At 40.5% G+C, this 25,694-nt stretch overlaps 3 protein-coding genes across 5 annotated transcripts in view; all 3 read left to right on the top strand.

Moving 5' to 3' along the window:
* The window catches only part of LOC128380019 (transcription factor 4-like), a 217,940-nt gene extending 212,164 nt beyond the window's left edge, over window positions 1–5,776 (top strand). For 2 of the 3 annotated variants that reach the window (XM_053339682.1, XM_053339680.1), the window contains exons 17-20: window positions 534–678; window positions 1,868–2,097; window positions 3,031–3,181; window positions 5,542–5,776. In XM_053339682.1, coding sequence (XP_053195657.1) covers window positions 534–678; window positions 1,868–2,097; window positions 3,031–3,181; window positions 5,542–5,590 — 575 coding nt within the window. In that variant the 3' untranslated portion in view covers window positions 5,591–5,776. Of the gene's footprint in view, window positions 1–533; window positions 691–1,867; window positions 2,098–3,030; window positions 3,182–5,541 lie in introns of all 3 variants that reach the window. The other variant, XM_053339681.1, reaches the window with a different exon arrangement.
* The window catches only part of pum3 (pumilio RNA-binding family member 3), a 260,316-nt gene that overhangs the window by 52,760 nt on the left and 181,862 nt on the right, over window positions 1–25,694 (top strand). The gene's annotated exons all lie outside the window — the stretch shown is intronic.
* LOC128380024 (tripartite motif-containing protein 16-like) lies at window positions 22,835–24,562 on the top strand. The gene is made up of 2 exons (XM_053339691.1): window positions 22,835–24,301; window positions 24,359–24,562. The coding sequence occupies exons 1-2, from the start codon at window positions 22,835–22,837 to the stop codon at window positions 24,560–24,562; spliced, it is 1,671 nt and encodes a 556-aa protein (XP_053195666.1).

Here is a 25,694-nt window from a genome sequence, read left to right on the forward strand (position 1 = left end):
TAAAAATGTTGGGGTGTGGAGTTAGAAAGAAATGAGGTTACCAGACTTCTGTAGCCTGCTCCTCATCTTTGCTTTAAGCTAGAAGCTCCAGACTACATTAACCACAACTAGCATGACACACCTATATCATCAATTGATTGGCAATCAACTGTCAATTGTGTCTTAACACAACTTCAAAGGTTTTACTGTGCTAATGTCATTCTATAATTGTACCTTTTCTAAAGAGAGAGGTCAATCAATCTCATTTTGAGGACCTTTTCATGGAGTGCAGAGAACTTGTCTTTTATTGGGTTTCAAACCAGGAGCCAACATCTCTCCTGTCTCAAGTTAAATCCTAACCTGCACACAAAGTATGGCTGTATCCAAATTACACTATTACATATTTGTAATTTAAGGCTTTCAATCACATCTCATGGTCTTCACTCACTGAGCCGTGTGCAACTAACAAGTCATATGTCGTATTTATCGATATCCACCTTTTCACCACTCCTCTCCTGTGCTCCCCTCCTCCTTCCCCGTCCTCCCTCCTGCAGCTCTGTCCGGAGGTCTTCAGGGCCAAAGCGCCTCCTCCGTCAGCTCGGAGATCAAGTCTGAGGACGAGGGCGACGAGAACCTAGACACGAAGCCCCTGGACAAGAAAGATGACCCCGACAGCAAGGATCTCAAAGGAATTGATAGGTCAAGATCTAGGTAACCCCCCATCTCAGACGTTCGCTTCTATCAAACCCCTCGCGTTTTTTCCCAAAGCACCTCCATGCTCAGAGTCTTTCCTAGTTCCACATGTCATTGATAAATTAATCTCTCCAGTAGACTGTGCTACTTGATTGGTCATCATTGGATTTTTAAAAATCTGCTAAAGCCATGAGTAGTTCTTTGAGAGTAAGGAAACAAGGAAGGACTTGAAGCTGTGAGTGTTTTGGGAACCAGCCTCTGGACTTTGATGAAGTGACCAAGTGTGACGAGAAACAGCTAAATAAATCAGTTAGTAGAAGAAGTCTCCGTGTCTACCAGGAACCGCTCTTTGTTTGAGCAAAGGCAGCGCTGAAGACAAACAGAGGTTCCTGGTAGAAACGAAGCTCCTGGTTGATCCCGTAAGTCTCTCCATGGTCTTGAGCCTGGTTTTAACTGTTTCTCACACAAGAGAGTAGAGCCCACCGCCAATTTCCTCCAAGAAGTGCTAGCTCGCATTCAGGGCGTCAAAATACACACCAACAGAGGTATTCCTGCAGTTGGCCAGAAACTACAGACCTGAAATACATTTTAACAACAATTTGAAGTAATAGAAACATCAAGTGTTGTTTTTGCGCCCTGAATGCAGCCGAGCAGCCTTCGCTCCTCCGATGATAAACAGAATGTTTGTTTTCACCTGGATGTCGACTGAAATCAGAAACATTTGGATCCCAAACCCCCAGAGATTTGTACATGATGGTGGTGGTCATGATGATGATGATGATGATTGAAATGATTTTGATGATGATGTCACAGGGTTTGGGAACTTGTTGGCAGCTGTAAATCACTGTGTTTGTGGCCATTATTTACTAGTATATTTACTTTTCATTTTATTTACTAATCAACTGCAGTACTCACTGTAAATATTAATTATAATGTGGTACTCATAGATATTACCATGTCTGACAACTAGTCTAGCACTTGGAATATCCAGATTGCAGCCCAACATGATGTCCCCAAGCCCTGCTCTGTTTGATTTTGTCACTGTATTGATGATCGTGTAAAGGTTTCTATTACAACAAGCCTCTACACATCAATATAGAACTGAACTTTCATCCTCCAATCCTCCTTTTCCTACCTTCATCCCTTGCCTCCTTCTTCCCTCGCTCCTTTTCGTCCTCATCATTGGTCACCATAGCAACAACGACGACGAGGACCTGTCTCCAGAGCAGAAAATGGAGCGAGAGAGGGAACGGAGGATGGCCAACAACGCGCGAGAGCGCCTGCGCGTCCGTGACATCAACGAGGCGTTCAAGGAGCTGGGCAGGATGGTCCAGCTGCACCTGAAGAGCGATAAACCTCAGACCAAGTTACTGATACTGCATCAGGCTGTGGCCGTCATCCTCAGTCTGGAGCAACAAGTCCGAGGTCAGTATCACTGTGGCCTCAGTAACTAACAGTATGCAACCAGATTGATCTGCACTGTCCTTCTGATGTGAATACTGGGTAGTAGTAAATGTGTATTCATCCACCACTGAAAATAGTTCCCAGCAAAAGCACTATTTACTGCAGTTTGACTCATGTTTTCCAGATACTGCAGTGCCCAACTGTTTCAGGAAATCACTTGGGTTCATTCTTTTCAATAATATTAATATTAGGAAATATATAATGATGCTAGCCTTATGCTTTAAAATAGTAGAAACAGAAACTTTACATTGTGTGCAGTTTGTCAAGGTTGAGCAAGGGGTTCAATCAGAATGCTTTTCATAGGGTTAATAGTTTAAATATGTTTTTAATGCACACTTTAACCTCATGAACCCGCTGGCTTCATCTCTACAAATCCATGCTGTGCAGCAAAGCTTTGTTCAAACCCGCAAAACTTTATATATTGCATTGGAGTGGAGAAGACATTCCTACAGGTCCCAAAGATGCCAAAAATGTCAGGATGAATGAAAAAGTGTGCTTTAAATGATAAACAAGACATTAAGAATATTTCCATTTGGTGGGATAGTGCAACCATGAGCCATGAGCCCAACAGTCTCTGATACTGTCAAAGTGTGAAAATATTTTCCTTTGTTCTGACTTTAAAGTTGCTTGAGGGGGAATTCAAGGTGATATTCAGTGTTCCTGGAACTCCAGAAGAGGGCAGCAGTGCCACCTGTTGATTGTGTTAAACCAGGCTGAAGTTTTTTTGGCTTTCTGGCTCCAGTCTCACTGCAACATATTACTGATCCAACATAAAGAAATACCTCCCTTACAAAAACAGGAGGCACAGTCAGAACACTTTTTGTAAGAACAGAAGACTCTAGAAACACTACTAATAATCTCTTTTTCTCTCTCCCTCTCTCTTTCTCCCTCCAGAGAGAAACCTGAACCCCAAAGCGGCCTGCCTGAAGCGCCGTGAGGAGGAGAAGGTCACCGCCACATCAGACGGAGCTCCCCTCTCGCTGGCCGCCGCGCACCACGCCGCCGCTGCCATCATGGGCGACGGGTCAAACCCCATGGGACAAATGTAAAACGCAGCAACATCTCCTCCCCCCTGAATGGTCAGAAGATTTCACTTCACTAATCTGCTGTTGTACCTTTAACTCGAACCAAAGAGGCGTAATTCAGAAACCAGTCCAGAAATGTTAAGAAATCATTTTTTATTAAACCTTGCCACAAAATGATAAAAATCTACGGCAAACAAACAAAACAAAAAAACCTCCCATGAAAATAAGTTGGGCTTACTGCTTGAGATATATTTATTTCAAACATTTTGGCTTTCAATTAATCAATTGGATCAATATTAATATGTTGTCTGTGTACTTTCAAACCATTGGTTTCCTGCAGGACAGAATCACAGTGGCCGAAATGACAGTACGACTGGAAAGATATTATTTTATATCACAAAATCAAACTTGATTTATGGATTTTTAATGGAGATCGTTGCACTAAACTGGCCAGAATTATAGGCCAGTTATTATGAAGATATAATAACGGTTATTATTCACATTATCATCATCTTTAGTGATATGAGTTTCTACTCTCTAGTCCTACAGCATGGCATCATAATGTAAATGAGTAAACAAATAATCCAGTTGTGTTGTCGTATCTGCCACTGTGGCTCCGATGCAGGAAAAAAAGGTTCAGTTTTACACAGACAACATGTTGCCCAAAATTTCTCCCCACTAGTTGAATGAACTTGGGCCGTTCAGTTCCTGACAGTTAATGTCTGGCAGAGAACGCGACTTAGTTTCTGTCTGGTCTGGGTACATTTTAACAACAGATTGGCAGTAAGTGTGATTTTAATGTGTGACTGTGTGTTGTGTCACTTGTTTTTTATGAAGTATGTGTCTTTTCTGTTCTCATCTTCTTACAACTTTTGTGTTCTCTTAAACGGTCAAACCATGTTTGTGTTGCATGTGCGTCAAGCAGCAGGTTGAATGTATCATTGAGGTTATGTTCTTATGTTCTGTAGTGTCAAGGTAAGAAAGGTTGTTAGTGATTAAAAAAAAAAAAGCTTTATGTTCTTAGGGTGTCAATGATAATGCAACAGCTTGAAAATGCGTTGTGGTTCATTCACCAAACTGACACATGAGTTGCTGGAAAACATTCATGTGCTACATGCAGGTGATAAATGAAAGTACAATGTAACATTCCCCAAGTCTACAGGACTCAACTGGAGGGATGAACAGCGTATTTCTAAAAAACGAATTAGTCATTTGATGTTTTGATGATGATGGTGGTCAACTCTGTAGGTGTTCTGTTGGGTGGAGATCTGGTGATGGCCATTTTTCATAAAGTATACCCTGGTTCAAAGCATTTTGTGAAAAGAATTTTGTAAATTTGATTGTTCTGTTTCTGATCAACCATCAAAGGAGTAATGTCAAGACTTACCAACTAAATTTGGAAGGTTTTTGAACATACCAACAAGAGGAGTTTTAGAACATTCTCTGTAACACCAATCAGTCTCCAGAGCAAAATATCTCAAGAAATACCCACCAGAATGAAATGTGTTGTGAATATTTATGGTCAACAGAGGATAAATCCTAATAACATTGGTGACCCTCAGACATTTCCTCTACCACCATCTTCAGGCAAAAATGTTTAATTGAAAAAAATAAACATTGAGATCAAGATCAGATTTTAGCCTGGGATCCAATTCGGATAAAGTCTCTATAAAATAACAATAATGATAATAATAATAATAATTAAAGCTGCAAGCAGCGATGAAAGGGCCCTCGCCACCCCATGCATGTCGGTTTACAGATACAATAGGGCTTCGCGCTGGTCAGAGCTCGGGCCCTAATAATATAATTTGGCCCAATGAAGACCACTATAATCATGCTCACCAATGAATGAACCCTTTCCATCCTTGACACTTAAAACTACAAAGGGACACGAGCAGGACTTCAGAGTCAAAGTAACATGATTATTTTCCATGTTTTCATGTCAGTATGAGACTGTAAGGACAAGGACTTAGCGAGGTGTAACATTACCTGTTGGTTAGCATCCCAGAACACTTTACAGTTAGCACCATCTTTTCAGCTTGGACCTTCAGAACAAGGAGTGCAGGGTGTCACCTTTCATGCTCTGGAAACACACCCTGCTACCTTAGACCCAAGCTAATGCTAGCTTACTTTCGCTACTTTTAGCTACTTTAGCTAAATAATGCCAACAAGACAGATTATCATGTAACATTACATTTACATTTAATCAATTCCCACATGACAGACAGGTTGAGGCTTTTTGAACGGGGGTCAGTTGGAGCATCTAGCAGCCATCAGTGACATTGACACTGCCATGGAATTATTTGTATGCATGTGTGTGCTTGTGTGTGAATTTCCTTCCTTATGCCTTCTTTCTTCCTTTTCTTCTTTGTCTTGCCAGGTCCAAGGTGCCAGAGTTCATCAAGATGATGAGTGACCACTTCCTCTGACGACGTTTCCATGACAACCCAGCATTGATCAATCCCGTTGTTGCTTCAGCCTGACCAATCAGAATCTCCGGAACTTCAGCCTGACCAATTAGATCAGCCTCTCTCTCTCTCTCCTCTCGTCTGTTGTCTCTGATCCTCCTCTTCGCCTTCGTCTACTTCTGTCGAGAACATGAACTGCAGAGTCACATTAGTCGCTTTCGTCACTTTGCATCTCCAGCTGAAGGGAACTGGATGCTACTTTGTGGAGATGTTAAATGGCCGCTGTAACGTGGCTGCTACGAAGGGGCAGTTTGTGGGAGCTTTTGACACAAAGTGACAGGAATGGACAAAAGTCTTTGGAATCATCATCCAAAAAAAAATCTTCTTCTTGTACTTGTTCTATCAGCATTCCCAGTTTTAAAGAACAAAAGGGTTCTATATATAAATATATATAGTATATATATATCTATATATATATATGAGAAAAGTGACACAAAAACTTGTTAAAAAAGTGCAACTGGACGCAGGCAGTGAGGAGGGTAGGGGATAGGGGGGTTGTTCAGAACGAAACAAAACATATCACAAAGTGTTAAGAGATTTTTTTCTAAAAAAAAAAAAAAAAAGCAACATTGCGCAGCTGTCTTTCAACACAGCTTCAGCGCATCTCTGACTGAATGGCAATCTAACGCCACACTGTGGATGAAGCTGTGCCTGATCTCCTCTTGGATGCAAACCAGTCAGATAGATACACACGGATAAGCAAAGCAAACAAAGCAAAAAGGAACAGGTCAATACCGGGAAGTATCCCAGATGCAGGCTACACACTCATACATCTAACAAGGCATTTCACATTAAAATAAAAATTCAAACGACTATAGATTAGGAAGTTAATTCTATTGCGACCTTTCTGCTTTTCAGAGGTGTTTCAAATTACTGAGTAATCGGAACAAAAAAAAAATCATAGATGCCTAGAAAGAGCTTGAGCTTACCAAGAAAAACATTCTACCCCTTCTAATCCATTCCCTCCCAGACTACAAACATTTCAATTGTCAGTGTAAAACAGTTGGAACATTTATGTTTATGTATGTTCACTAGTGTGTTTCATGATAATAGCTGACTGCTTAAACAGACTGCAAAATTATACGGACTGAGAACTTCGTAATACAAATACAAAAAACCCTGTACAGTTGTACCCTAATGGCCCGTGTGTATCTACTGAAAGGAAGAGAATACCTAGAGAATCAATCATTGAATCAGTTAATCAATCAATCAGTGAGTGACTCCAGAGGGACTGGGGTATTTAAATTATTGGAGGTAGAGGAATTACAGAAGGAAGAATCATGCAGTAATGAAAAAGTGTACTTCTAAATGCAGCAGGAAGGAAAGACTTTTCATGACATCTTTTAAAGATTGTTGCTGTGGGCTCATAGTGCAGATGCAAAAGCAAACAACAAAAAGAAAACACTCTGGCAAACGTCCCCAATCAGAGTGGGAATGGGAAAAGCAGGCAGAGTTTGAAACTGGTGTTCGGACATTTGCCGAAATCAAAGGGTTTCTGCACAGATGCTCGAGAGGATGGGCAGATGACAGAAAAATAGGTAGATGGATGTCTGGATGAGGGGGAAGAGGGCGGGACTGAGCACTGAAGTGAATTCTATTCCATGTTTAGCACATTCCCTGAATCGCAGTCGCTCCACTTGGAATGGAGTGCTCCCGATGCCCTGAGGTGGGGGAGTCATGTCAAGATTGAAGTGGACCAACTTCCTGAGGAGTTAGACATAGATAAAGAGCTCTAAATGGGCAAAGAGAAAGTTTGCGCTGCAGGGGAAAGCAAGGGAACAATCATCAGGGTTAGGGGTATATACCTTTCCTCTGGGGGCCAAGCAGCAGTAGTCAAAGCATTCCTGCGTTGGATTCATCAGATCCTCTCATTTCATGGTTTAATGTGTGGTCAACCATAACCCTAAACATCTAACCACAGTCTCAGACCTCTCCTGTACCCCAAATACCAAATTTTGCGGGGCTTTCTGATTGACATTTCCTGTCTGGACAACTCTGCGTCATTGTTGAGGTGTCTTGTTGCTGGCACCATTAGCTAGTCTCATTTATCTAGAAGAGGTCCACCTGGACTGGTGGAAACAGTAAAGCCAGACATCAGTAGCTGACAGCAAATAGTTTTATATCCAACCAGAGTTCAAACTTTGGGTCATAATTTGGCTTTTCCCAGGTAGCCAGATGAGTTGGCCCAATTGCTGCCGAGTCAAGGTACAATTGGTAACACCTACGTGTAGTTGCTTTGGGCTAATGTTTGCCCCCAGAATATAGCACTAGTCTATTCTCTTGTCATGATTCTGTTAATACATATAATACAACAATCAGACATGTTTTATGTCGTTTTAATTACCTTGATTAGATTAATATACATATAAATCCATAAGAGTTCAAGTGTCGATCGGAAAGCTCCCCTTCTCTCTCACCCTATTCTTAACCCTCCTCAATCCAGACCCTAAATTGAATCCCCAGTCCCAGTGCTGTCTTCTCTGCTGACCCTAGCCTTATGAGCCCTTAACTAGAGCCCTAGCCCCTCTCCCAAGCTTCTTGTCCCACCTAAGCAGTCCCACAGATGCAATTTGAACATTCACACTTCTACCAATGTGCCTTTTTAGAGTTCATATCATTCGAGTTGCCAGAGGAGGACATTTACCTGGTCTTTTAATAGGATGCAAGCTTAGGGAAACCTGTTCTTAGTCGTTAGGTTCTATGCAGTCAGGTTTTTTACCAGACCTGGGAATTTAAAAAAAGCTAAAAAGGAAAAAAAAGTATTTTTTGGATAAAAAACTAAACTGTATTTAATGTACTGTATGCTTATATGTAAGTAGACAGCGTGTTCTGGCTTCAAGCCAATGGGACAGACGCTTGATTTAGCAAAACAAGCCCCCGTCCCAGTTCTCCCCGGCCCCTTAAGTCCTACATTACCCTGAACCCCACTTCCCTGTACTTAACCCTAGCCCTGTTCCCATGGTGAACAACGCGTCTCTTCTTGTATTATAGCTTATCAGCTTTTTATCAATATTTGATCGGCTTGTCCGTAAGCCAATGTAGTCTTCAGTACAAAGTGTGTGGTTGTATGTTGTAAAACAGATTTTCTTTTTTTTTCTCTCTCTCTCTCTCTCTTTTTTAAGAAAAATCATTTCTCTTATTACTTTTTATTTGTCTGTTCTGGTTTACATGTCTATTACAGAAAATGTAAAAAAACAAAACAAAAAGAAAAAGAAAAAAACATCACAATTCGCTATCCGTCAGCATTGTTCTCTGTCAGTGGTCATTTTGACGCAGTTTAAATCCTACCCAATCAACAGGAAGGCACGGAAACTGGAAAAGAATCTATTTGAATAAATCAATCTATATATAAATGTACAAAAAAGTATATACGATATATGAGGAGGGTGCCGTTTTTTTGTTATTTTTTTATTTTCTGTTGCAAAGGAGTGTTTTCTTGGGGAGGAATTATTTTCTCAAAGACTGAACTGGCAAAAGTTGGTGAGGCCCCTCAGTGTTATAAATTTTCAACTGACTTTGTTGTGTCCTCTGTTGTTGCCATGACAACACCCTCTGACTAGTACGGCACCCTGCGCAGGACAAAATGGGACCGGAGTTTTAACTGCTCCATTCACTGCTATCTACCCGAGGCAACGACACACAGACATTTGTAAATTGTATGCAACAAAATGGCAAACTTAACCATTATTTTGAAATTGTGTATGTAAAAGTTATATTTTTACATGTAGACTGTTGTTATTTTGTGTTTTAGAAATATGTTGTATCGGTTTTTTTGTTAAAAGATGAAAAAGTAAAATTCAGTGTGTGTTGAAAAAATGTGTCACATTGAAAATGTAGTGAGGTCAAAAGTTCAGAAATCCTTTTTTTTTTCCAACATTATGTTTATAAATGTGGGGAACATTTGGACGGTTCTTGGGAGGAATCAAATCATAAAAGATATATGATATTTGTTTAATTCTCCATGCCTCATGACATTACCATTTTTAATTGTATTTTTTGCAGAGAAATGTGTAAATAGTCATAAAACATTTTCTGTGGGGTTTCTGTGGGGTGAGGACTTGCCAGCGAGAGGCGACGACGATGATGATGATGATGTTTTGATTTTTAGTGAGGTTGTATTCGTCCGGTTACAGTAGCCAGGTGCCAACTTTTAGTTTTGGTCGGTGGTGCTCAGTACTGTATGTGGTTTCAGTTGCCGAACATCTGAAGTGTGAGTCAAATTATTGTCTTTGCTTGCACCAAGAATCACTCCTGTCAGAGCTGTCCCAAGACATTTTTTGGGCCATTTGAAATAGAATGCCAATTAAGCAAAACTAGCAAAACTGAAAATACAAAAAATCATAATAACCTGTTATCTTACTAACTTTAAAACATACTGCCCCTAAAATTTGATAATCCCAAAATTTTGTCAGAACAAAAACATTGTCAGAACAATTCTAGTAATGTCGCTGTTATAACAGAACTTATCAAAGCAACTTTTGAGAAATTGTGTTAGGGTGGTATAACAGAAGTACTGAGGTTATGGCAGGTTAATGACTTTGGCGCCTCCTGGTGGCTTTGGGCCAGCTCTGACTCCCGTGCATTTCTTTCTTCGAGATAGGTTGTAAATGTGAATTAACTGAAAGACCCTCAGCACCTGATTCCAGATTAAAATATGAAGAATTTGTAAAACATTGGAGTGTTGCTAATATAAATCAGCAGGTCGTCAGCAAACAATCTTATCAGCTATTCCCCAAAAAGATATCAGATCATGTGCAAGACAGTTTCAGTCGTTTGTTTTTAGTGTTTGCCATTAAAATTGAGCTTTTTGTCAAAAGGAAAAGCTACTTTGAATCGGACCTAGGTTAAACACTAGGATTGAATCTGTCAGTGTAAGTGCTAAATGTATTTTTTAAGTAATGTTATTTTTGCAATGCTTCATTTCATATTTTCTCTTTGTTGTATAATCAAGTCATCTCCCGAATTACAGTATCTTCATTTTTATGTTACCCCTGATGTTTCTATTAGCCAAAATGTTAACTTTTTTCTTTTCCCTCCTTGTTGTACATACACACCTCATTTCTCTTTTTCAGTGACTGTGCCATGAGCTTTGTAATCTGTTACTCTGTACCAGTTTTACTGCAATAATGAGTTGAATTCAAAATGGCCACTCTTGTCCTTTGTTTTCCCAGCAATGTTAGAAACAGAAAGAATTTCTCATTTTCCTCATGAAACAGCAGCTAACGTTTAATTGAACAGATACACAAGGGTTTACACTCCGGAGAGCACTAACCAACATCAGTAGCACAACAAATCTGAAATTTGGTACATTTATATTAATTATACTCATTTTAATGTGTGTTTTCCATTCAAAAGAATACAAAAAAAAACATTTTAAACATTTTATACGAATGACCAGTATTGATGTTAATATGACACTTCTTTTGCAGAAGTACTGTAGTCCCTGCAAAAGAAAATGACAAAATGAGAAATTAAAGGAGCCTGTTTTCATATCTTTAACGTCAATAGATTTATTTCATACAAATGTCCACTGCCATGAAAAACCATACCTTAAAACTCCAGCCAGTTTTTTCAGTCATTTCGTCCTCAGTATTTCACTTATGGCAATGATATTTTATCAGTTTCATATTTGTAAAACAGAAGTATAGATCTTACCTTTTAGAGTTTATAAATTGGGATTCACAGGTGATTTAAAATTCTGAAATGGGTTAGCATCTGGATTATAAAAACATTTTTGATGGTCAGTGCCATTATTTTTTAATCACTTATTACTCCAATACATTTTTACCCAGTAAGAGTTGAAAAAAAGCATTTGGATAAACTGTTAGCGTAGAGACGAAAATGCACCCTCTAACCATTCCAGAGCTGTCTAATCTATATGTCCTATCTTGTTTGCTAACAAGCTAGTCACCAATCCGTCAGTCAGCTGAGTGTTGTTGACAGTCGCGTTAGCACAGCGCTTACAGCAACAATAGCACAAACACTAACCACTGTGTCTAGTTTTTACTTTTCTATTTCTTCACTTGTTCATTAAACAAGATACGACGTGTAAATCTGACAGCAGAAACAAAGCTCCTTAAGTCTCAGAGGCTGATTTCTCTACAGATACCACCGTCACGTAGGGTGGAAACTGTACAATTTCCTTTTAAAGTTCTGAATTAATTACATATAACTTTGTCCAGAGTTGCTTTACCATCTATGTTCTCCAGCAAGTACAAAAATACTACTACTAGGTCTATTAATTTGTTCCGAATTACAAAATAATGTGCTATAACCCTCCAAATTAATATTCTTAAATTAACACCACTTTATTTGTGACTGAGATGTGAATATATTTCAGGTTTGGGCAGTCAGACACAACATTGTGTAATCATTTACTTTCTTTGGAGAAGATGTATTACTACCCTCCACAAATAAATGGTGTGAGAATATGATTTAGTAAGCCCAATAATCAGAATAAGAAATATGATTTGATGAACGTAAGAGGTCTCACTTCTGGAAGGGGACTAACAACCTGAAATATGATTTTACAACTGGGATTGTTAAAATTCTAAAATGCAAATCAGTGATTTGAATACATAAATTAGTGATATCGGAATAATGAAAAATGAAAATTCCCATCCTCACTGGGCTCTGTATGAACATCAAGCACAAATATAAAGATGACTGATTCATTTACATTCAGTCATAGCTGTTCTCTGTAAGTGTAAAAGTCTATAAGAGTCATTTTTAAAGACATACTTCATTGTTTCAGTGTTATAATTATCATAATGGTAAAAATACATGAACTGTGGCCTTTTTTCGTTCTTCTCGTTCCTTTTGAAGCAATTCAGTGAAAAGATGGAAAAGAAAAAAAACACATGAAGCAGATTTACCCTGTTATCAGTGCCTGGGCTTTTTGTTAAAGCTTCTTCTCTATAGTGCTCTTTTTCTATGGAGCCAACTTAACGCACCCTATAGAAGCTCAATTTAGACTAAATTCATAAAAATTTGAATAGATTCGGCTTTTTTTTTTTTTTGCAAGTGCAATCTTTTTATAATACGCATACTGAAAAGAATAAATGAAAGAACCAATAAAAGTCAGATTAATTAAACATATTTCAAATATATAATATTCCACTTTGAAATTTTGAAAAATGTTCAAAAGTGAATTTTAAAAATAATCAGTTCAATTTAAATGTTTAATTTGAATCATATGTTAATGAAGACGAGGCTGTGAGGTTTTCTGTGTGATGGGTCACTGTTAGAAGCCACAGAGCGCCAAGATTCAAAACATTTTTTTATTTTTTAACATAACACAAACACAGCAGTCCCACTTTTATTTCCAGTGTGTGGCTCAGTGCCTCAAACCTTCAACTATTTCATTGTATTTTTCCGTGCAGCATTTTTCCTCCGCTTCCATTCTCTTTATTACTTCTGGTTAATGTTGCATTCTTTTACTATGTTTTTTTATGTTATATAATTATAAATGTCTGGTTCTGGTTGTTGTTATTGTTGATGTTGCTCTTATTACACTTTGTTGTTTTTTTTAAATTCCAGATCAGTGGAGATGTTGGGGAACAGCTTATTTTTTATTTTCTGTGCTAAAGGGTTTTATTCTTCCTCGTACCAGCCCAACAGTTGGCCGTTGGTTGCCTGTTGGTTCTCATCTTGTAGTGATTCAATGAGGTTCATGTTCATGACCGTTCTGTAGCAATAAATGTGCCATTTTTATAATGCAGCGCTTTGAGAGCCTCTTTCTTTTTATTCCTCACAGTGTGAAGGGAAAATTTCATGCAGCACATTTTGGTGGATGTTTGCAAAAATCTTCAATAATACTCAAATAAACAAAAACAGATACAATTAAAGGTGCAGTGTGTAAGATTTAGTGGCTTCTAGCGGAACGGACTGGGCAGAAATGGAATATAGTAATAAAGTCATAAGTATATTTTAAACAGTGTATAATCACCGGACAATAAGAAACATGATTTTATTACCTGAAAATTAGTCTTTTACATATACATAGGGAGCGGGTCCTTTTCCACAGAGGCTGCCATGTTTGTACAGTAGCCCGAATAGACTACTGGCTCTAGGGAGGGCCTTTCAAGTTATTGTGGCCACTGTAAGCTGTCCAACATGCTTGGAAGGTGAGTGTGAGGGGAGGGGTGTTCAGTTGGTTGCAATCTACAACCTAACCGCTAATGCTAATGCTAATGCCACTAAATCCTCCACGCTGCACCTCTAAAGGAAGAGTTTGTCATTTTGGGAAATACCCTTATTTGCTTTCTTTCCATAAAATCAGAGTCAAAGTCCAACACTGGGAACACAGCAGCATAATCTGGTCCATGTCAGTCTTGCTGCTTCATCTCACCGACTTCTTGGCCAGTCCTGCTCCATCTTCATCTCCCACCTCACTAGTGTTTGGGTTGATGAATGACAGATCTCTGGCAAATGAACCATTTCTCTGCAATGATTTCATAGTATCAAAGCTGTTATATCTATTTCTGCTTACTGAGGCTTGGTTAAGTCCAGGTGACTGTGATGCACACAATGAAGCAAGTCCTCCTGGTTTGAATTATTTCCAGCAGCTTTGGGTTTCAGGTCGTGGAGGTGGACTGGCTGTTATTCAGAGAAGAGAGGATTTGATATGTTCCCCTCACTCACTCGGAAAACTTTTCCTCATTTGAATCACTGGGTTTTATGATAAATGGCAAAGCCCCACTACAGACCCCCAAAATCCAGTTTACAGGAATTCTCCGATCTTTTATTATTAGGGCCCGAGCGCTGACCAGCGCGAAGCCCTATTGTATCTGTCAAGATTATTAGGGCCCGAGCGCTGACCAGCGCGAAGCCCTATTGTTTTTGCCATGATTATTATTATTATTAGGGCCCGAGCGCTGACCAGCGCGAAGCCCTATTGTTTTTGCCATGATTATTATTATTATTATTAGGGCCCAAGCACTACAGTGCGAAGGCCCTATTGTAATCGTCAAGATTATTATTATTATTATTATTCGTCTCCCACAACGAACGCCTTTTTGCCCCACTGAACGTGCCCCAAAAGTCACCAAAATGTGCAATCATGTTCGGCCCGGCGAAAAATTTGATATTTTATGGTTTGCATAAATGGGCGTGGCAAAATGGCTCTGTAGCGCCCCCTCGAAAATTTAAAAAAGCGAGCCCCACCCCTGAGATTGTCCTACACAAACGAAATTCAGTACACATATGTATCGTGTAAAGACGCACAAAAAAGTCTCTTGTACCCATACCCTCACTCCTACAGGAAGTCGGCCATTTTCTATCGAATATGCGTTTTTGGCGATTTCCACGCATCTCATTTGACCTAACTCCTCCTAGAGATTTAATCTGACCGACTTCAAATTCACTCAGAAACATCTTGAGACATTGGAGATGAAAAGTTATCAAAAACTTTCTGATTAGGGATCCGGTTTGGCCGTGGCGGCGCCGACAATTTCCTTCACCATTCGATCCTTCGCCATGAAATTTCAAACCCTCATAACTTGACTCCACATAGTCTGAGCTTTTCCAAATTTAATATGCTTGTTCAGTGTCCCGGTCTGAACACATGTACAGTCTCATATTTAGTGACAGTCATAGCGCCACCTACTGGCAACAGGAAGTCACTTGCTTCAGTCTTTCACTGATTACTCCCATAATCTTAAGTATTTATACCTGAAATTAACTCAGCTGACACATAAGACCTTGGTGATGCTACATTCTGCAACTCATGACCCATCATCAAATACCGTTGCCATGACAACACATTCAACGCCATGAAAATACGATTACAGTTTTCAGGGGCAAAGGATGCCTCCATGGTAATGAAACTCAACACACACGTCTGGAGTGGGTTCATTTAACATCCTATATACTTCAATGGGATGGGCGTGGCTAAACGGCTCAATAGCGCCCCCTTGAATATTTCAAAATTGAACCTCAGCCTTCTCGATTGACGTAGAAGAATGAAACTCGGTAGGTTTATGTATCATCTCCAGACGCACAAAATCGCCATTTGGACCCATACCCTAAATCCAACAGGAAGTCGGCCATCTTGGGAAAAATGCTCTATTTTGGTGAGTTTTTTTGTCATTTCCAGGCCTCATATTAGAACCAACTACTCCTAGGGATTTCATCCCATCCACTTCAAATTCACACAGAGTCATCTTGAGACATTGGAGATGACAAGTTATCAAAATCTTTTTTATGACTTCTTCCTGTTGGGCGTGGCTGTGCAAACAATTTCGATGCTTCGCCATGAAGCAGGAAGTCCTTATAACTCCTACAGACATTGTCCCGTCTACACCAAATTGATCACACATGTAGAGGGTCCCGCCCTGAACACATCTATGCATCAATACTGCTTCATATACACAGCGCCACCTACTGGACACAGGAAGTCAGCCTCATATGACAAACATTATCCTATTTACATGAAATTTACAGGATGTGTTCTCCACATCACACACTGCAACATGACATATAATTGGTGGGTGATCTCTAGCGCCACCTAGTGGACACATGCAATGTGACTTAGCCCCATCACACAATGTTCATTAGGGGACCCGGGTGCCAAGACGTGTACGTGCCCGCTGTGTCTGCCGTGTATCTGCGGCACATACCGACATGCGCATACGGGGCGGTGCGTGGGGGGGCTTGGGCCCGATCATCGCTGCTTGCAGCTTTAATTCTCTTTATTTTTCTTCTGACAAAGTAACTGCCTTTTTCCCCCACTAAACGTGCCCCGAAACTCACCAAAGTTAGCATGCAAGTCAGACCCGGCGAAAAATTTGATATTTTATGGTTTGCATAAATGGGCGAGGCAAAATGGCTCTCTAGCGCCCCCTGCAAAATCAATAAAAGCGAGCCCCTCTTGACAGATTGACATAGAGAAACGAAACTTGGTACACATGTTCATCATGTCAAGACGCACCAAAAAGTCTCTTGGACACATACCCTAACACCAACAGGAAGTCAGCCATTTTGAATCTAAATATTGATTTTAATGCAAATTGTGGCATCATATTTGAACGCACTACTCCTACAGTTTTCTTCCCATCCACTTCAAATTCACACAGAATCATCTTGAGACATTGGAGATGAAAAGTTATCAAACGCGTTTTCCCCCGTCATTCCTGGTTGCCGTGGTGACGCGGCGAATTTCGATCCTTCGCCATGAAATTTCAAACCCTCATAACTTGACTCTACATGGTCTGAGCCTTTCCAAATTTCAGATGCTTGTTCAGCGTCCTGGTCTGAACACATGTACAGTCTCATATTTAGTGACAGTCATAGCGCCACCTACTGGCAACAGGAAGTCACTTGCTTCATTCTTTCACTAATTACTCCCATAATCTTCATCCCATCCACTTCAAATTCACACAGGATCATCTTGAGACATTGGAGATGGAAATTTCTCAAAATCTTTTTCCCCCGCCATTCCTGGTTGCCGTGGTGACGCGGCGAATTTCGATCCTTCGCCATGAAATTTCAAACCCTCATAACTTGACTCCACATGTTCTGAGCTTTTCCAAATTTAATATGCTTGTTCAGTGTCCTGGTCTGAACACATGTACAGTCTCATATTTAGTGACAGTCATAGCGCCACCTACTGGCAACAGGAAGTCACTTGCTTCATTCTTTCACTAATTACTCTCATAATCTTAAGTATTTACATCTGAAATTGACTCAGCTAAGACATAACGCCAGTTATCAAAATCTTTTTTATGACTTCTTCCTGTTGGGCGTGGCTGTGCGGACAATTTCGATGCTTCGCCATGAGGCAGGAAGTCCTTATAAATCCTACAGACATTGTCCTGTCTACACCAAATTCATCATGCATGGAGAGGGTCCCGCCCTGAACACATCTATGCATCAATACTGTGTCAAATACACAGCACCACCTAGTGGACACAGGAAGTAAGCCTCATATGACAAACATTATCCGATTTATATGAAATTTACAGGATGTGTTCTCCACATCATACACTGCAACATGACATATAATTGGTGGGTGATCTCTAGCGCCACCTAGTGGACACATGCAATGTGACTTAGCCCCATCACACAACATTCATTACAAGCCCAGGTGCCAAGACGTCTACGTGCCCGCTGTGTCTGCCGTGCCCGCTGTGTCTGCCGTGTGACTGCAGCACGCACCGACATGCGCGTACGGGGCGGTGCATGGGGGCGCGAGGGCCCGTTCATCACTGCTTGCAGTTTTAATTCTCTTTATTTTTCTTCTGACAAAGTAACTGCCTTTTTCCCCCACTAAACGTGCCCCGATACTCACCAAAGTTTGCATGCAAGTCAGACCCGGCGAAAAATTTTATATTTTATGGTTTGCATAAATGGGCGAGGCAAAATGGCTCTCTAGCGCCACCTGCAAAATCAATAAAAGCGAGCCCCTCGTGACAGATTGACATAGAGAAACGAAACTTGGTACACATATTCAACATGTCAAGACGCACCAAAAAGTCTCTTGGACACATACCCTAACACCAACAGGAAGTCGGCCATTTTGAATCAAAATATTGATTTTAATGCAAATTGTGGCATCATATTTGAATGCACTACTCCTAGAGTTTTCTTCCCATCCACTTCAAATTCACACAGAATCATCTTGAGACATTGGAGATGAAAAGTTATCAAAAGGTTTTTCCCCCGTCATTCCTGGTTGCCGTGGTGACGCGGCGAATTTCGATGCTTCGCCATGAAATTTCAAACCCTCATAACTTGACTCCACATGGTCTGAACTTTTCCAAATTTCAGATACCTGTTCAGGGTCCTGCTCTGAACACATGTACAGTGTCATATTTAGTGACAGTCATAGCGCCCCCTACTGGCAACAGGAAGTCACTTGCTTCATTCTTTCACTAATTACTCCCATAATCTTCATCCCATCCACTTCAAATTCACACAGGATCATCTTGAGACATTGGAGATGAAAAGTTATCAAAAGGTTTTTCCCTCGTCATTCCTGGTTGCCGTAGTGACGTGGCGAATTTCGATCCTTCGCCATGAAAATTCAAACCCTCATAACTTGACTCCACATGGTCTGAGCTTTTCCAAATTTAATATGCTTGTTCAGCGTCCCAGTCTGAACAAATGTACAGTCTCATATTTTGTGACAGTCATAGCGCCCCCTACTGGCAACAGGAAGTCACTTGCTTCATTCTTTCACTAATTACTCCCATAATCTTAAGTATTTACACCTGAAATTGACTCAGCTGAGACATGAGACCTTGGTGATGCTACATTCTGCAACTCGTGACCCATCATCAAATACTGTTGCCATGACAACGCATTCAACGCCATGAAATACGATTACACTTTTCAGGGACAAAGGATGCCTCCACGGTAACGAAACTCAACACACACGTCTGGAGTGGGGTCATTTAACATCCTATATACTTCAATGGGATGGCCGTGACTAAATGGCTCAATAGCGCCCCCTTGAATATTTCAAAATTGAACCTCAAACTTCCCGATTCACATAGAAGAATGCAATTCGGTAGGTTCATGTATCATCTCCAGACGCACAATAACGCCATTTGGACCCATACCCTAAGTCCAACAGGAAGTCGGCCATCTTGGGAAAAATGCTATATTTTGCTGAGTTTTTTGGTAATTTCCAGGCCTCATATTTGAACGAACTAGTCCTAGAGATTCCATCCCATCCACTTCAAATTCGCTCAGAGTCATCTTGAGACATTGGAGATGACAAGTTATCAAAATCTTTTTTATGACTTCTTCCTGTTGGCCGTGGCTGTGCAGACAATTTCGATGCTTCGCCATTAGGCAGGAAGTCCTTATAACTCCTACAGGCATTGTCTGATCTACACCAAATTCATCATGCATGTAGAGGGTCCCGCCCTGAACACATCTACGCATCAATACTGTGTCAAATACACAGCACCACCTACTGGACACAGGAAGTCAGCCTCATATGACAAACATTATCCTATTTACATGAAATTTACAGGATGTGTTCTCCACATCACACACTGCAACACGACATGTAATTGGTGGGTGATCGCTAGCGCCACCTAGTGGACACATGCAATGTGACTTAGCCCCATCACACAGTGTTCATTACAATCCCCGGTGCCAAGACGTCTACATGCCCGCTGTGTCTGCCATGTGACTGCAGCACGCACCGACATGCGCGTACGGGGCGATGCGTGGGGGCGCGAGGGCCCGTTCATCACTGCTTGCAGTTTTAATTATTATTTTTCTTCTCCCACAACAACGGCCTTTTTGACCCCCTGAACGTGCTCGAAAAGTCACCAAAGTTTGCACGCAAGCCAGACCCGGCGAAAATTTTGATATTTTATGGTCTGCACAAATGGGCGTGGCAAAATGGCTCTCTAGCGCCACCTGCAAAATCAAGAACATCGAGCCCCTCGCGACAGATTGACATAGAGAAACGAAACTCGGTACACATGTTCATCATGTCAGGACGCACAAAAAAGTCTATGGGTTCCATGACGTCACTCCAACAGGAAGTCGGCCATTTTGAATCAAAATATTGATTTTAATGCAAATTGTGGCATCATATTTGAACAAACTACTCCTAGAGTTTTCATCCCATCCACTTAAAATTCACACAGAGTCATCTTGAGACATTGGAGATGAACAGTTATCAAAAGCTTTTTCCCACGTCATTCCTGGTTGCCGTGGTGACGCGGCGAATTTCGATGCTTCGCCATGAAATTTCAAACCCTTATAACTTGACTCCACATGGTCTCAGCTTTTCCAAATTTCAGATGCTTGTTCAGTGTCTCAGTCTGAACACATGTACAGTCTCATATTTAGTGACAGTCATAGCGCCACCTACTGGCAACAGGAAGTCACTTGCGTTATTTGTTCATTAATTATTCCCATAATCTTAAGTATTTCCACCTGAAATTGACTCAGTTGAGACATAAGACCTTGGTGATGCTATATTCTGCAACTCATGACCCATCATCAAATACTGTTGCCATGACAACGCATTCAACGCCATGAAAATACGATTACAGTTTTCAGAGGCAAAGGATGCCTTTACGGTAACGACACTCAACACACACGTCTGGAGTGGGTTCATTAAACATCCTATATACTTCAATGGGATGGGCGTGGCTAAACGGCTCAATAGCGCCCCCTTGAATATTTCAAAATTCAACCTCAGCCTTCCTGATTGACATAGAAGAATGAAATTCGGTAGGTTTATGTATCATCTCCAGACGCACAAAAACGCCATTTGGACCCATACCCTAAGTCCAACAGGAAGTCGGCCATCTTGGGAACAATGCTATATTTTGGTGAGTGTTTTGGTCATTTCCACGCATCATACTTGAACGAACTAGTCCTAGGGATTTCATCCCATCCTCTTCAAATTCACACAAAATCATCTTGAGACATTGGAGATGAAAAGTTATCAAAAGCTTTTTCGTTGGTCATTCCTGGTTGCCATGGTGACATGGCGAATTTCGATGTCTCGCCATGAAATTTCAAACCCTCATAACTTGACTCTACATAGTCTGAGCTTTTCCAAATTTAATATGCTTGTTCAGTGTCCCAGTCTGAACACATATACAGTCTCATATTTAGTGACAGTCATAGCGCCACCTACTGGCAACAGGAAGTCACTTGCTTCATTCTTTCACTAATTACTCTCATAATCTTAAGTATTTACACCTGAAATTGACTCAGCTAAGACATAACGCCAGTTATCAAAATCTTTTTTATGACTTCTTCCTGTTGGGTGTGGCTGTGCGGACAATTTCGATGCTTCGCCATGAGGCAGGAAGTCCTTATAACTCCTACAGACATTGTCCTGTCTACACCAAATTCATCATGCATGTAGAGGGTCCCGCCCTGAACACATCTACGTATCAATACTGTGTCAAATACACAGCGCCACCTACTGGACACAGGAAGTCAGCCTCATATGACAAACATTATCCGATTTATATAAAATTTACAGGATGTGTTCTCCACATCATACACTGCAACATGACATGTAATTGGTGGGTGATCTCTAGCGCCACCTAGTGGACACATGCAATGTGACTAAGCCCCATCACACAACATTCATTACAAGCCCAGGTGCCAAGACGTCTACGTGCCCGCTGTGTCTGCCGTGTGACTGCAGCATGCACCGACATGCGTGTACGGTGCGGTGCGTGGGGGCGCGAGGGCCCGTTCATCACTGCTTGCAGTTTTAATTATTAGTGATTTTAACATACATGTACTTTAAGCTGTCCCACTGGCTCTTCTTTTATTATGGATTTTATAGACATTGTGCACTCTTTTAATCTCACTCAGTCATTTGAGGGTCCCGCTCACTTTTAGGCTACATGTTGACTTCAATTCTTATTTAGGTGAAAATATTTAACTATTATCAGCCAACACTGAGTATAGTTGTGTTTGTGTATGAGTATGGTGGTGTATATGTATAAGATTATGATACTATGTGTGAGTGAATTATTTCTCATGGGGCCTCCCATATACATGCATACATACATACATACAAACACACACACACACACACACACATATACATATATACATACACAGACATACATAAATACACATAAATACACACATACACATACATACACACATACATACATACACACACACACACACACACACACACACACACACACATTCATACATAGGTCCTACATATAGGCCTATAAATTACTCTTTATTAAACTATTAATATCTGTATACTATCATCATTATTATAATTCATAAAAGTAACCACTGATATTATATCGTTTTTAAATGTAGGTTACTTAACTTTGTCGAAACATGCATTACAATATAGTAGCTACTTTGTCTTTGGGCTGTGCGCGCTCCCGCGAGGTGCATGCTCTTTTCAGCAGGCGTGCAGAACTGAGCATAACACCGGAACCCGGACCACAACGCACGTCTCTCTGCGTCACGCCGTAAGAAAGATTCTCCTTCCACATAAGGAAGATAACCTATTTTTAACCATGTAACGTTGTTGTGAAGATGGAGATTTTTTCGTAGTTTATAAACCTGCCACGAGGAAATATAAAGACGTAAACCGCCGTGCACTCGCTTCACGTTGTATCAGACTGCATGTCGGAATCTCTGGTCAGTATCAGTCTTGTACTTCACGTCCACTCCTCCTCTAAACGCTGCTTGTAGCCCCGCAGTGTTTTATTTATAAGACTGTCTCTGAGAGGTGACATGGCACAACAAGGAGCTCAGCTGGATGAAGCTAAATACTGCTGTTCAATCTGTCTAGATCCACTGGATGATCCAGTGACTATTCACTGTGGACACAGCTACTGTATGAACTGTATTAAACAACATTGGGATGGAGAGGATCAGAAGAAAATCTACAGCTGTCCTCAGTGCAGAAAAAAATTCACACCAAGACCTGTCCTGATGAAAAACACTATATTAGCAGATTTAGTGGAGGACCTGAAGAAGACTGGACTCCAAGCTGCTCCAGCTGATCACTGCTATGCTGGACCTGAAGATGTGGCCTGTGATTTCTGTACTGGGAGAAAACTGAAAGCTGTCAAGTCCTGTCTGCAGTGTCTGGTCTCTTACTGTGAGCAACACCTGCAGCCTCACTATGAATCTCCTGCCTTTGAAAAACACAAGCTGGTCAACCCCTCCAAGAAGCTTCAGGAGAACATCTGCTCTCATCATGATGAACACATGAAGATTTTCTGTCGCACTGACCAAACATGTATCTGTTATCTGTGCTCCATGGATGAACATAAAGGACATGATACAGTATCAGCTGCAGCAGAAATGACTGAGAAGCAGAGAGAGGTAAAAGGGAGTCGACAAAAAGTCCAGCAGAGAATCCAGGACAGAGAGAAAGATGTGAAGCTGCTTCAACGGGAGCTGGAGTCCGTCAATCGCTCTGCTGATAAAGCAGTGGAGGACAGTGAGAAGATCTTTGCCGAGCTGATCCATCTCATTGAGAAAAGAAGCTCTGATGTGAAGCAGCAGATCAGATCCAGGCAGAAAACTGAAGTGAGTCGAGTCAAAGAGCTTCAGGAGAAGCTGCAGCAGGAGCTTGTCAAGCTGAAGAAGAAAGATGCTGAGCTCAAGCAGCTCTCACACACAGAGGATCACATCCAGTTTTTACACAACTATTCCTCACTGTCACATCTCAGTGAATCTACAGACTCATCCAGCATCAATATCCGTCCCCTGCAGTACTTTGAGGGCATGACAGCAGCTGTGTCAGAGCTCAGAGTTAAACTACAGGATATTCTGAGTGAGAAATGGACAAATGTCTCACCGACAGGGACTGAAATGGACTTCTTACAGTCTGAAGCAGAGCCAAAGACCAGAGAGGAGTTCTTAAAATATTCATGTCAAATCACACTGGATCCAAACACAGCATATGATTCTCTGCTATTATCTGAGGGGGACAGAAAAGTATTCTTCACTCCTAAACAGCCCTATTCTAGTCACCCAGATAGATTCACTGTGTATCCTCAGGTCATGAGTAGAGAGAGTATGACTGGACGTTGTTACTGGGAGGTGGAGTGGAGCTGTGGAGGAGTTTCTGTAGCAGTTACATACAAGAACATCAGCCGAGCAGGGACCATTGAGGAATGTTCATTTGGACAAAATGACAAATCTTGGCTTTTATGTTGTTACGAAAACATTGTGAATGAATTTAAAGACATTCTCTCAGCTCCTGCATCATATTGTACAGTTATTTGTTATAAATTTTTGCATAACAATGTCTCAACTCCTGTCTCAGGCTCTGAATCGTCCAGAGTAGGAGTGTACCTGGATCACAGTGCAGGTATTCTGTCCTTCTACAACGTCTCTGACACCATGACTCTCCTCCACAGAGTCCAGACCACATTCACTCAACCTCTCTATGCTGGACTCTTGCTTTATGGTTGTGGACAAGTTGCAAAGATCTGTAAACTCAAATAGAGATCAGCTGTCAATCAAACTATCATTGTCAACACCTTTTTTTCTTTTTATTTATTGTTCTTTTGATGCTTTGAGTTTCTTTTAAATGTGTGTAACTATTGAGATTTCTTCAGATGTAAATTGAAGTTTCTCTTTGCTCTAAATGTTAGTTTAATATTTGTCATATTAATATTGCACTACATTGTCTTAAACAGAGAGGACACCAGACCTGCCTTTATCATGGATATTTGGTTCTCATCACTTCATCACTTTGTAAATGTGTTAGCAAATTTATTATAAAAGTGTAATTATCCTGATAATAATCATAAGGAGGTCATTCATTTTTTTTGTACATATCTGATGTTCTGGCTTAACCTTTACATAATGTTCAGGGTCTGATTTGACCTTATTTTACATTTGAGAGAGGAAAAAAAACCCTGAAAAAACCTTTTCTTAGCAAGCAAGAAAGAGCAAGAAATGTGATGACTTATCCTAAAGTGACCCAGAATATGCAAACAATGGAAATATTCCCACTTTCTAAAAATATTTTGTGCACATTTATTAAAGACTGATGATAAATTTGTAGTCCCAAAATGATGTATATAGACTAATTATGGGGGTATAGTGTGAAATGCCTGAATATGAACAGTGTGTAAGGGTTAAAAAACTGATTGTGAGTCATTTCACAAACTTTATTGACTGAATGCATGAACAAACTGAAGGTTTACAGAAGGAATAAATCATTTCTATTTTTTCAAGAATGAACAAAGTATTTTCTCCTGTCTTCATTTCAGGTTCTCATTCAAAGCTTTTGGAGAGAATGCCAAACTAACATGAGAGTTTATTTGAGGTATTTTCTTTCCCTCCTGAAACGCCACAATTTACAGTGTTCATGTTAAGAGCAGAAGAACATGTGTCAGTCAGTCTGTACTTTCAACTGTCTTCAATTCAACAGTTTTGTGGCAGAGAAATTAGTTTTCCATCACTTGTCACTCTAAACAATCAAGATATTTTTGTTTACCTTGTCAATGAATTTGTTACACAGATCTGAAAACAACTGGTAATATAATGAGAATGAATGATGTGAAATGTGGATGTGTATACATTCTGTTGAGTCCTGACACAAAACAACTGATACTGTGTCATGCACATG

The sequence above is a fragment of the Scomber japonicus genome, chromosome 19 (genome assembly GCF_027409825.1).
Source record: "Scomber japonicus isolate fScoJap1 chromosome 19, fScoJap1.pri, whole genome shotgun sequence".
NCBI lineage: Eukaryota > Metazoa > Chordata > Actinopteri > Scombriformes > Scombridae > Scomber > Scomber japonicus.